The 14,326-nt window shown below is 41.3% G+C and overlaps 1 protein-coding gene across 7 annotated transcripts in view; it reads right to left on the bottom strand.

The window, feature by feature from the left end:
* Positions 1–14,326, bottom strand: part of LOC147717179 (signal transducer and activator of transcription 5B) — a 1,664,723-nt gene that overhangs the window by 180,482 nt on the left and 1,469,915 nt on the right. For all 7 annotated transcript variants that reach the window (XM_086924123.1, XM_086924125.1, XM_086924127.1 and 4 more), the window contains 3 exons: positions 5,630–5,722; positions 3,157–3,363; positions 2,569–2,663 (listed from right to left, as the gene is read on the bottom strand). In XM_086924123.1, coding sequence (XP_086780249.1) covers positions 2,569–2,663; positions 3,157–3,363; positions 5,630–5,722 — 395 coding nt within the window. The remainder of the gene's footprint in view (positions 1–2,568; positions 2,664–3,156; positions 3,364–5,629; positions 5,723–14,326) is intronic.

Here is a 14,326-nt window from a genome sequence, read left to right as displayed (position 1 = left end):
CAGTAAACACAGATGCCCCTTCGCTAGCTGGTGTAAAGGTTCAGATTTTAATGTTTGCGGATGACACGTTAATTATTTCTAAAACTCCAAGTGGCCTTCAGCGCGCCTGAGTAATCTTTGAAGAGTTCTGCTCCGCACGAGGCCTAGAAGTTAACGTGACTCAAACTAAACTGATGACTTTCAATCCGCATCCTAGTTTTAAGGGGAAAGTTTATATGAACGGGAAACCGCTTGCACTGGTCAAAGCTTTTACTTATTTGGGTGTTCATTTGGGAAAGGATCTTAAATGGGATCATCATATAGATATAGCTGCTCTCAAACATCGGCAAATTGCAGGAGCTTTAAGCTTTGAGCACAAAAAGTCGTTGAGTAAACTAATCAAGCCTGTCCTCCAAGTCTACGAATCTAAAGCGGTTAGCTCCGCGCTATACGGCACAGAACTATGGGTGTTTGAGTAGATGGCACCACTGACACTCTCGGAAAACAAATTCCTCCCCAACATCACTAGTCTCCCTCAGAGAACACCCCTACTACCGTTAAGGTACGACTTGGGCAGGAAAGCTATTGCAGATGTCACCATGCTACGCCCTATTCTATGCTGGATCATCGGGGTGGAATAGGGAGGAAGATTTGGGGATTTGCTCTTGTGATGACTTCTCCACTAAAGAGACAATGCACTTTATCTTCTTTGTGAGAACTTTCTTCCTATTCGTAAGCGTTTTATTATCACTCTTTTAAAAGATAAAGGTTTTATGCAAGTTAAACCAGCCCTCCATTACTTGCAGCTACTTTCTAATGTGTGGGAGATTTTTACTATTGCCAATTTCCTTATTGTGGCTGTAAGATTAAAGAAGAAAATTAAATGGGATTAGTTAATGTGATGATTCTGATGAAATTAATTGTGGCTGAGGATTTCCCTTTTTAACGTTTACTTGGTTTTAAAGGATGTTTTTAAATAAAATGATAATAGGTACTGTATACATTTTCAGTTTGCACTTTTGTATTGTATTTTTACTGTATTTTTTGTGTTAATTTTGGTCTTAAACTTGAAATGTTTAGTATACTTTTATGGTTTTTGTTATGAACTGAATAAAGTATTTTTGACTGAGTTTGACTATACTGGCGCAGGTTGTGGACGACACCTGAGCTTTCCACATATGCTGCAGGGTTTATAGAGGTCATAAAATCAGATTCCTTCCACAAGATTCGGTGGCTAAGTTACCTTAGAAATAGTTTGGTTGCTCTAGGCATGGAAATGCTGTGGGATAACCCAGCAGAAGCCTCATTCCTGTCTAAGAATCTATTAAAGGAAAAATACTGGGAACAGACTGCAAATCATGCCTGGAGCGACACTGACTCATCTACCATGGCGTTTTTTTAAGGGCAAAACGTATGCCTAGGTTTGAATCCTATTGGGATATTATCACCAAGCCTTGGGACAGGAAGCTCTACTTTCAGCTTAGAGCTGGATCATTACCCCTGAAGGCACTGACCTCGATGTGGTCTGATGCAAGTACTAATATTTGCCGGGCTTGTGGGAATAAAAGGAAACAATTGCGCATCTTCTTTTCATCTGCCCTCTATATGTAACCCCAAGGCGTGTTTGGCTTACCCCAATGTGCAAGTTACTAGGCACTAATAGAAGCTCTGAAGCCGAAAGGCTGATATTTACCAGTACTTTGCCATTCATTTCAATAGCGGTAGCCAAATACTTGGGATGGGTGTGGGTGCTAAGGTAGAACTCAAACCGGGGACAATTGATTGTTTCTGAATAACAAATATAAATCATTGAGTTTGACCATGTATTGACTGACTATAAATCGATTTTATTACTGTTAACCTTATACTAAATGATTTTATCTATTGTAATTAATGAAAATTAATTCCTAATTCTTCCACTTGCCTGAACATGTTTCTACTAACTAATCATTTTAATTATGTAAATTTTAACTTCATATCATGTAATTTTGAAATTCTGTTTGAATTATGGATGTTTTGTCCTTGCTTTTATGAGTTTATCTCGAATAAAGCTATTTTGCCTGACTGAGTGATATCTTTACTTGTGTGTGTTACATTTTTGTAGTTTTGGTCATGTTTTAACCGGAAAAAGATTCATTATTTTTCTGAACTGGTGTGGTGGTCACTTGTAGTGTTGTTACTGTGTGTGTTTTGTACAAATGCTTTACACATTGCCTCTGAGATAAGTCTGCCTGCTCGTGCCAAGCTACCAAGGGGGTGAGCAGGTGTTATCTTAGCTATGTCATTCCCTTACCCTACTTGAACAGGGTGCAAGCCGCTGCCAACTAGAGACCCCCATTTCTAAGCAGCAAACATGTGCACAACCTTTAGCAAGATTAGTGTTTTATTTAAAACTTAACCCATAAATGTGATCACTTTGGCAAACTGGCACCATTAGACGTTGACTATGTGATGGCACCTCTGCGTTCTATGTAATGAAACAACTAGGTAGCATAAAAATAGATGGGAAGGATTACATAGCATATGTCAGAATCCGGCTGTGTACACTTGACATTGCCGCTTAACTGGAAAAGTAATAAAGATTCTTACCCATCATTCCAATGTGGTTTCAAGTGTTTTTTTAACACTTCCATAACTCCGTCAAACCATTGCCAGAATGTGTAATTCCATCCTGGTAGATTTTCCTGTACAAAGAAAAAAGTAAGGTGGCTACATGACACATGCGCTTGAGAGGCAACCTGTTTTCAATAAGAAATGATAGGGGATTCGTTATTGCACTTCCCTCTTAGCATCATTTGGTTATTGTAATTTATTTTTAATGCATCTTGATGGAAATACAGAGAGTGATCAAGAGTACCCTTCTACCAAAAAATAGCATATGGAAGTCTTAGGTCATGCAGCTAACATATCATATGGATCCATCATATCAGTAACCTAATTTATGATTTATTTTGACTGGTTCATAGTGGTTTCCCTGAATAAACAAGATTAGAAATCATTATTTTAGTGAAGAATAATAATGGCAAAATATAAGGAAGAGTAGACGCAAATTCTAACTGGCCTTCTGCATACATCGTATAGACTTATAAATGTATTTTTCACAAACCAATAAGAAACTGAATAATTCCTGCTGCATGAAAAGGAGCACATTTATCTAGGAGAAGCCATCTGACCTACCCGGTTGAATTGTGACCAAGAGACTGTCATGTTGCTGTAGTCGTCTTTATGACTGCTAGTGCTGTTGAATAGTTTCTGCGCCAGGAACACAAAGTTTTCATCTGACAATCCTCGATTACTCTGCACTTCGGCTTTAAATTTGATATTCAGAGCTTCACATAACTGTGGCCAAAGCACTTTATCTGGCACTACAAATGGTACACGACCCTGAAAAAGATAAGAGCATCACAATTGGCTTGTACATCTGTAATAAAGAGAGCTATCACTCAAGGCAAGGTCTCGAGAAGTAGGTACGTTACATATGGAGCCAATGTGTACAGGCATATATGTATGGGAGTCTTAGGTTAGTCCAAGAGTGAGGGCACATGTTCAGTTTTAATTGTGTCAGCTCAAATTAAGAATGGTGTGGAAAATCTATTGGAGGACCTGCATCGGTACAGAATATTTGATGCAGGTTGAAATAAAGGTTAACCAAGGCACAGCTATTATGAAGCTAGGCTAAAGGGTGCTGCAAGTAAAGCTGTGCATGGATAGAGAAAATGAATGCCAGTGATAATGAAGATCAGCTCTAGAACGGGCTGCCTCAACTGTTTTGTCCTGGTACTGAAAGTATGAATGAAAGACTGAAGCAATGATTGAAGGGCATGATATTTACTTGTATTCCTAGTTCTGCATCAAAGGAATCTTCATTGAAGTCAGTGAAACTTCGGTATAAGTTTCATGGACAGAAAAAAAGATTTTAGAGCAAGGTGAATAGCTCTCAAGTTCAATAGATTTATATGATAATTATGTTCCTTCTTCGTCCATCAACCTGGAATGGTAAGATGATCCAGGTGGGCTCCCAATCCGATGAGAGAAGCATCTGTGACACTTGTTTGTTTTGTTTGACAGTCTGCAAGTTTGTTTGAGATCTTGCCTCACCTTTTTTTGGGTGCTTGCCCTTCAAAGAACAATCCTGCAGATAAGGATAAATGTACATTCCCTGTTTTGTAAGGTGATCTGCTACTACCGCTATGCATTTTAAAAACGTTGTGGTGCCAAAAGAGAGCTGTGTGAAGTGGTAATGCTGGTGTTCGATTATAAACTTCAGAAATTTTCTGTGGTGTATATTTATCGGAATATACAGGTATGTGTCTTCAAGGTCTGTGAAACACATCAAATTGTTAACTTGTTGATAAGGAATACTTTGATATAATGCCAACATGCTACATTTCTCCTGTTTAAGATGTAAATCTAGAATTGGTCTGAATCCTGCTTTTGGATCTTCCTTTTTTATTAAAAAATATCTTGAGCACACATCCTAAGCTTTTTGGTTTTGTGAAACCATTTATATGGACTTGTTTGAAAGCAGTACAGAAGTTTCTTTTCTTAGCATTTTGAAATGGTGCTTTGTTGTTGGTTTTGATGGTACAAATGGATGAATCATTATTTAATTAAAAAAGTATTCATGAGACTTAGCACCCACTTGTCCTTTGTGATGGTAGGCTTCTCTTCAAGGTAAGAACTGCTCTCCTTGGGCTTAACTTGAATGAACCATGTTTTCTTCTCATCTAAGTCAACTGTATGCACAATTCCGGTCTCATTCTTCTTTTTGAGTATTTCATTGTCTGCATTTTGACCAAATAACGATGAACCTGTTAATGGTAGACTGGCTATTTTCAAATGAGCATCTGGTTTCAATGATGCCAAGCAAAGGGATAATCTTCTGAAATCCACACCATGCCAAAAAGAGGTGAAGGGCAATAATGCTCAGTCTACTGGTGCACTTATGATCTGGTTAGAAATCAGCGAACTGTTGTTTACCTGTTTAACTATTCCAAGTAATCTTGTTGCCGATGTTTCGGCAGACCATCTACAAAATACTTCATACAGTTCATAATTTCTCTTTGATATTGACCCAAAAGAGCAGTGGCTTCACATTTTAAAGATGGACTGGAGAGCTACCACAAGCCATTTAGCCTGTTAAGGTCCAATTTTTGCTTTCCTTTTCTGGAGGCTCAGTGGTTTCCGGAGTTAACGCATGGTGTCTTCTGACTGAAGTAACAACGATGGGGTATGGCTTAGGGTAATTTTTGTAGAAAGTCCAGATCTTGCTCTGCCGCTTAATCATTTTAGGTGTTAGCAATTTTTTCTGAGCTATATCCAAACGTCCTTTCACCACAGGCAGCAAGGGTTGTGGAACTACTCTTAACTGAAGTATTTTGAGGATAACAGACGGCTGGCTTTTAATTCTTTTAAGGAAAGTTTAATTGTGTTGGAGCCCTTGCTACCACCTTCTGAAAGGTCTAAATATCATCCACAGGGGATGTTGGAAACCATCCTCGGAGAGCAAAGTATTCTGAAATCCTGTGTCTTGTCTTACTAGGTCAAAATCTGGTGGAAAAATGCTCATCCCTAAGGTATTCCCGGCTCCAAAAAGGAAGACACAATTTTATACAACATTTTAACAACTTATTAAATGTGTTCTACTCACAGATTCAGAAAATGCGTTGTCCCATAATACGGTAGCTGTGGCATTGTTATCCTGGCTTCCGTGAACGATTACTACAACTGGTAGTGACAACGTCTGATGAAGGGGGAAAAAAAAGACAAAATGTCATGTATTTTTAGACCAGGTTTGTTCAAAAACAAACCTATTAACTCATCCTATCAATTACACCATATTACTGGTTTTCAGCAACATGGCACAGCAAAATAAAAATAAAAATCCAATATGGCAATATTGCTCTTGCTCTAAATTGGTGTTTAACATTATTGACAAAAAGTTCAATGAACTTTTAGTCTAGGTCCACAGAATACATTTTTTACTTCTCAGACAATTTGGATCCTTACCTTATTTTCCACAAACAACCACAGTGGGAATGATCCCATAATAAAGAGCTCTTGAAGTATAATAATATGCCTTTGAACATCCAGCTTACCTAATACATTAGAAAACCAAAGGTTAGATGTTGTTGTAGTTAGTTGAAAATGTCAGTTAAAACGTAACATTTTAGCTCAAAAAGCCACTGAAATGTCACCAGTTTAATGAGCTAACTTGAACTAGTGCCCCCCACCATGCCCAGTGTTGTCTTCAATGATGTCATTTGAGCCGTTAACAGTAATGTTATACATTATGCTATTTAAACGTCATGAGTGATGCAATCTGTGAGGCCATAAGCATAGCATGGATGAGGCACAAGTTCCAGGTAGCTTAGCAAACTATAACTAGAAGATTTATGTGTTTTATTTAAATGTAAAATGTTATTTCAACTGACATTTTCACCTTACTATAACATCACTTTAACCTTTGTTTTTTTTTTCAATGAAACACTGAGGTTTTTTTCAAATGAATTTCTGAGGTTTTTAATGAAAAGCAAGATGTTACCACACCTAACTACATTGTCACTTAACACCCCCCCCCCCGAACCCAGCAAAGCCGAAGGCCAGGCCCTGAACTAACCCCTGCTGAGATAGGCCAATCGGCACACAGATACCCACCTTGCAATATATACTGTAATTAATTTCTTTGGTTCCTCTACTCAAGACTCCCTTGGTTCGCTGCAACCTCCAACAATTTTTTTTCTCCTAATTTTGGAGCTAGGAGGTGAGGATACCCCTAACCTAACCCCTTATATAGTATATATTTAATACAGGGGACCAAGTCCCCGAGTCCTGTAATGGCTACTGCCACATTTCTGTTCATGTTACTGCCAGCTGCACCTAAATATCTCAAAAACGACTGAACGAATTTACAACAAATCATAATCAGCACAGTTTCTGGGTAAAAATCTAGATTTTTTCAAAAGTTGGTGTAATTCTGAACAGCCATTTCCATTATCTATAATTCCCTATGAAAATTGCACAGGGAATTTTTTTTGGGGACCCTCCCTTTTTCTCGGGGTCGGCTTGACGATTACAGCAATTTTCTTTTGGAAAGTTTTGTGAAGACTTGTCAACTGGTGGCAATGCTATTAGCAAGACAAAAAACGCTCTTCCTATGGAAGTTGCAACCTATAACTACACAGTGGCTACCACCACTGTGTAACCAATTATATATATATATATATATATATATATATATATATATATATATATATATATATATATATATATATATATATATATATATATATATATATATATATATATATATATATATATATATATATATATATCTTTTCTCGGCTCTCTTAGATGGTGCGAACAGTGGAGACGGTGGAGCCAGCCGTTGTTACATTGTATCCAGTATTTCTTTCTCAGAAATGTTCCACATGCACTCACTGGTAAATATTTGTTGCCATCTCAGTTTTCATTCAAGCAACAGCATTTTTAGACAAATCCAAGTAACCCTACGCATTTCAGTCTGTCCACAGACCTTGCTCTCGAGTGGCAAAACGTTTCAAACATTACTTCTATTTGAAATTATCACATGATGTTACATCACATCCTGGTTTGGTATCGCTTTGCATTCTGGTATTTGTAGTGCAGTGATTGTTGTGCAATTATATAAAAAGTGACAATAGTGCATATAAAAATGTATACTATGGTTGTGCAGTGTTATTTTCTAGTTCACCTTTCAAATTAAAAGGGGGGGGTTCGATCTATTTGGTAACCCCGTATTTCCTTATATTTTCCCCTCCAATGGGTCTCAAGTTATGCATTGCAGTTCAATAAGGATTGATCTTCCTTTTATTTTGCAATACATGCCCTCTAGTAGACCATCTTTGACGATTTACCAATCCATTACCAGATTTCCCTGTTTTACTTAGATTACATATCGTCATATTTCCATATACCATCCACCCTCTATTGGGTCATGATGTTAGTAATCTTGGATACTAAGTTGCAGTGCAATGAATTGGAATGTTATATTTACAATACTTTCCCCCTAGTGGGGCATCTTTTGCAGTTGTTAAAGCCTTGACCGATTTACCCGATATTGTGTAGGTGAACATTAGTGTCTAATTTGTGACGTGTATTTAAAATCATATATTTCATCAGTTACATTTCGGGATTCTACTCTGGTTCTTTATATGTAACTACCAGATTCCTATACGGACAAGGGAGATTAAAAACTGTTGGAGACTTGGCTAAACCATACAATTGTGTGAGGTATCATATTTGTATTTATATGATGTAAATACAGTTTGTTGGGGCTGTTAGTTTGTTCACTCCCTACAGGTGTGAGTACATCTCCTCGTCCTTGTTGAGACCATGGGGGGCTAGCATTCTAAAAACCCTTCACATCTAACCATGTATTCTGTTTTTTTGTTTCAAAGTGACTGTGTACTAGTTCATCTTTAAGGTTCTTTGCTCTCCTGTATGTAATTTTCGGATGGTTACCCACAATTTTGGCCACAGTGGGATCTAAGCACAATATATTCCAGTTTTTACGTAGAATTTTTTTTAATTTGTTTTGATTCTGTGGAAAGTGTTGTGATTAGTCGGATTGCATCTTCCTCTTTGTCCTGCTTTTTGTTCTTTATAATATCAATACTTGATTGTTTTTCAGTTCTTTCCAGAAAGGATGTTAAAACCTTTTTGTTATATTTTCTTTTTCTGAATCTCATCATTGTTTACTGTGTTTCCGCCATTCATGTTCCTCCGAGCATATCCGTTGTTTACTCAATAGTTCACAATACGGGATGTTTTTGACTAGAGTGGCTTGATGATAACTCTCCGCCTGTAATGTTGCATTACTTGCTGTACTCTTGCGGTGCAGTGTTGCATGCACCATATTTTCCATAATATAGATCTCTGTGTCCAAGAATACCACTTGGTTGTCAGTTATGCTGTACGTAAAATGTGGGTTGGTGTTGGTGTTATTTAAGATGTTGAAATATGAGTCGAAATCTTCTTCAGACCCATCCCAGATTATGAAAAGATCATCTATGTATCTCATCCAAGATATTATTTTCTCCACATATTGGCTGTTTTTCGCATTCCAAGCCACCTTTTGCTCCCAACAGCCCATTGTAAGACACGGATAACTAGGACTGAAAGAAAATCCCAACCGCTGTTCCCCTCCATTGGAGGGGAAAGTATGAGGAAATACGAGGATACGGAATGGATAGAACCCCCCTTTTATCTATTTATCGTAATTTGAAAGGTGAGCTTAATAATTACACTGCACAACCATAGAATACATTTCTATATGCACTATTGTCACTGTTTATATATTGCACAACAATCAGTGCACTACAAATTCCAGAATGCAAAGCGATACCAAACCAGGATGTGATATATTCAAATAGAAGTCATGTTTGAAACGTTTTGCCACCCGTGAGCAAGGTCTGTGGACAAACGGAAATGCGTAGGGTTATTTGGATTTGTCTAAAAATTTTATATGCTTAACTAAACTTTTGTCTATTGAAGAACAGAATTTACGCATATCGTGAAAAGTAACAGCAGTCTTTTCTTTACCTGTTTTGCTTTTTTGCTCCTCTTAATGCTCCATTTTACATCTTGATCTCTCCTCTCTCTTTTGACGCCCCAGTTTTTGATGCCCCCGCCCCTCGACTTGCTCTGCAGATTTCACTTTCACACATTGCCACTTCACGTGGACTTTCCCGCTGGACTTTCCCACGTTTGCTGAGTCTGCCCCCCCCCCCCGCACTCCTCTCACTCTCTAAGGCCCTTTTGAATGGAGGCAGCAACACAGTGGGCGCAGTGAAGGCGCACCAAAGGGAAGCCCGTCTGCACCCATCTATGGGGCCGATTAGGATGTCGGACGGACTTTGTCCGTCCGCCATCCTGTAGTAGCAAGGAACCGTCCGCCATAATGGCGGCTGTCCCGTGCGCCGAATTAGGATGCACCCGTCACAGTGGCGGGTGCATCCGGATTTTTAACATTGCTAAAAATGCATGTTGTGCATTTCAAAGCACAACATGACAGGCACCGAGCTGTGCCTGCCATGTTGTACTTTGAAACGAAGGGGGGTACCATACCCAGGTGCACCCCCTCCCCCCTCCCCCTGGGGGCCCGCAACGGGTCCCCAAAGCAAAGACTGTATGCCATTCTGTGGCAGCATTGCCGCCACGGAAAGGCATTCCCCAAAGCCCATCCTAATATGGCTGTCGGTGTCTGATAGACACCGCCACCATATTAGACCTTTTCCGCCACAGACCTTTTCCGCAAGGCGACCGCGGCGGAAAAGCGGCAGATGGTCTTCCCGTCCGCCGCGGACTCCCCAGCCATCTTCATGCTGCAGGGAGTCATTTCAGGGAGGATGGCGGACGGATTGCCCCCGTCCGCCATCCTAATCGGCCCCTATGTTTGGACTGCGCCAGCACCAGGAAGCCTGGTCCACTGCTGACAAACTACAACTGCTCAACCCAGGAGACTGCTACAAATGCTGCTACCAAGCTGCACCTCAGTCCACTGTAGGCCCGTTTGCCTGTTCGCACTGCAAATTCACATGCCACCCACACACACACTGCACCCCTCACCAAGTCAGGACCTCAAGACCTGCATTCACACTGCAACACCCACCTACCCTGTGTAACAACACTAACTCACATGCATGGTCTACAACACATACTCATGTGCAAGCACTCCATCGTGATTTGAGACTTCATCGACTCCAACCCACTGAACCTCCTCTTCCTCGCTGAAACCTAGCTCAACCCCACACCGGCACCGTACATCGCCACAGCCATCCCTACTGCACCCGAAATGACACCATAAACAAGGAGGAGGGCCCGCTATCATATACAGAGATACCATCCAGGTACGTACCTCTTACACTGACCCAGAAGCTTTTATGGAACACATGCACTTCAAGCTTCAGACAGTACAACCACTATCAAAGGGACCCTCACCTACTTGCCCTCAGGTCCTCACACCCACTTCAGCAACCTCCTCACCAAACTCACTGAATCCCTCACTATGGGCACCAAAGACTTCATACCCCTAGGCAATCTCAACTTATTTCAATGACCGCATGGACTAATTGCATGGACATGCTCTAAAGTTTACAGAACATTGGCCTCACCTAGCTCGTACAAGGCCCTACCCACATCACAGGACACAACATGGGCCCCATCTTCTCCTCCAATCACATAGGACAACTCAATTTCCCACTTCCAAATAACGGGGCCGCCAACTACCCCTACGGAGTCTAGGAACATTCCAAGCCACTGCTGGAAGAAAGTTATAGAAACTGAATGGCTCAACACCATCAACTAAATCACTCAAACCCCACCAACAACATCACCAACATCACCAACACAAACAACGTCAACAACTGGATCTCCACCTCCACCAATACCCTTGCACCCCTGAAAAACATCAACCCAAAAGATTCCACAAACAAGCTAGCTGGTACAACGCTGGCCGCAGAGAATCCAAGAGAGTTTGCAAACAACTCGAAAGGAAATGGAGTATAACCAGAGGGACCACAACAAGAAACACTTACAAGACACTTACGTGGAGAAGTGTGGCTCAGGGGTTAGAGGCGGCAGACCCGGACGCTGAGATCGGCCCTGGACCAGGGTTCAATTCCCCACCTCGGCGGGTCTTGGGCTCAAAAATTCCACGGACTTGATAATTCTCGCTCCGGTGCCTTCTCGACTCACAGGTTCACACTCTGCGACTCTGGGCAATAGCTTGCTTAATCTCCACAAAGGCCCCTCGCGGCGGGATGCCTGGCTTTCACCTTGTGGATACCCTGCCGCGGTTATCTCACAGGGGAATACCAGGACGGGTTCCCTAAGCAAGCGCCGGGAAACCCACTGCGGGTAGCTGTGCGCTATACAAGCTCAAATACATTTACATTTACAAGGCCGCAATTAGAAACTATCACCATCATGTAAAAGAGACCAAGAAAAAATGCATTGACCCTGAAAATAAACCCTAGCTCCAACAACTGCAAGTAACTTTTTGCCATTATCAAGGAATTTGCCAACCCAACAACCCGCAACCAACACCATCACCCAACCACAAGAACTCTACTACAAACTCTCTGAATTCTTCCATGGAAATAATCACCAAGTCCTACATCAACTTTGAAACCCAGCCACCTCCCATCGACCTTCCCAGTCTTTTAACCTCATCAACAAAAGAGTACAGATTGACAGCATGGAACCCTCTATCCATCGAGCACACTGCAGCAATAATGAAGACAGTCCACTCAGGGGCGTCCATAGGACCCTGCCTCCACCATATCTATCACTTGGGCAGAGCCACGATCTGCGCTGCACTCACTTCCATCATCAACATCTATCTCAAGACTGCCACTTTCTCAGATTGCTGAAAACACGCTGAAGTCAACATCCTCCTCAAAAAATTCTTAGTGGGCCCAGAAGTACTCATCAACTACCAACCCCCATTTCGTGGCTTCCCTTCCCAGCCCGAATCATCAAGAAGACCATCAACTGACAACTCTCTGACCACCCAGTATAACACAAACTCCTGGACGACTTGCAATTGTGATTAAGAAACAACCACAACACTGAAACAGCCCTCATCGCTACCATAGACAACATACGCACCATACTCTACCATGGACAGATCATCGTCCTCATCCTCCTCAATTTCTCTGCTGCCTTCAACACTGTCCCCCACCACACACTCATAGCCAGGCTAGGGCGGTCAACCTAGAATCTGGGAAACGGGTTTGAGTCTCGAGAATGACACTGAACATCCTGTGATTCTGGGCAAATCACTTAATCTTCCCGTGCCTAAAAAAAATGAATACGTCCTCATATAATGCAACTGATGCTATGTAAAGCACTCTGATACCCGATACCAGGTCAAGTTCACACTATATAAAACTCCGTAAAAAAAAACAAATAAATACTATTACCAACTATCAAATGGATAGCCTCCGTCCTACCTTGAAGAACTTAACAAGCCAGGCTCACGCTCTTCACATAACAACAAAAGCACCGCATCTGCGGAGTCCCGCTGGGATCATCACTCACTCCCATTATTTTCAATATGTAAATGACTACACTGACTAACATCATTAGGTCAAACGGAATCAACATCTCGTACACCGATGACACCAGGCTCATTGTTTCCCTCTCAGATGACAGCGTCACCACCAAGATGAACTGTAAACAATGCTTGACCAGCATGCTTAATTGGATGAAAGAAAACTGCCTTGAGCTCAACACTGGCAAAACTGAAGTGCTGATTTTTAGGAATAAGAGCTCATCTTGCGACTCCAACTGTCGGCCTGCTGAACTTCGACCCACACCCGACCCAGCTAGGAACCAAAGAATTACCCTGGACACCAATCTTACCACACAGTCACCTCCTCGTTCTTCCACATCCTCTATAAAATACTCAAGTGGCTCTCAATGGACACCAGCCTTACCATCACGAAGGCTCTAATCACAAGCACATTGGACTACGGCAACACAGTCTACACTGGAATCCCAACCTATATTCTTCATTGACTTTAAATAATTCAAAAAGCTTCTGCCAGACTCATTCTTGAACCCCTGTGGCGATCCCACACCACACCACTGCTCGGAGAGCTCTACTGGTTCCCAATCCAGAAGTGCTGCCAGTTCAAACTTCTCACACATGCATTCATGTCACTACACAATACGGGACCCAAGTACCTTAATCACTGGCTTCACTTCCACCAACCCACCAGACAAATTCGCTCAGCATCACCGTCACTCGTGCACACACACCCCTCATCCAGAACAGGAGGTTGATCATTCTCCTACCAAGCCGCCAAATCCTGCAACAACCCTCCCCAACACATCAGGGCCTCATCCTCACCTCCTGAACAATGCAAGCTAAAAACCTGGCTTTTCAATGAGTCTTCTTATGGAACCATCAAGACTGTCTGCACTCAGGTACAGCCTCACCACACACCTACGCTCACCTACTCAGCGCCTAGATACTCTAACGGGTGACAAGCAGCACTCTACAAATCCACCTTACATACAGAATGAAGATCAAACCAGACCTTTGCTTCTTGATTGTGTTTAATAATTTGCCATTCATACTTGAGTATTTCATAGATCTAAAAATAAGAACATTTTTAAACGACTTCAGAACCACCCTTGAGGCTTTTAATATAGCTGCAAAGGTACCCTTCAAAAGCATTTACTTTCTTTTTTATTAATGAAGCACTTTTAAGACATAAAACCAATCAGAAAATTTTCCATTCGCCACATATTTCCAAACGTGAAGACAGTCTGAGCATCGCTCCTTTTAACCGCATTA

This window comes from Lissotriton vulgaris, chromosome 5 (assembly GCF_964263255.1).
Source record: "Lissotriton vulgaris chromosome 5, aLisVul1.2, whole genome shotgun sequence".
In the NCBI taxonomy this organism is placed as follows: domain Eukaryota; kingdom Metazoa; phylum Chordata; class Amphibia; order Caudata; family Salamandridae; genus Lissotriton; species Lissotriton vulgaris.
This window is presented reverse-complemented; position numbering and strand designations above follow the sequence as displayed.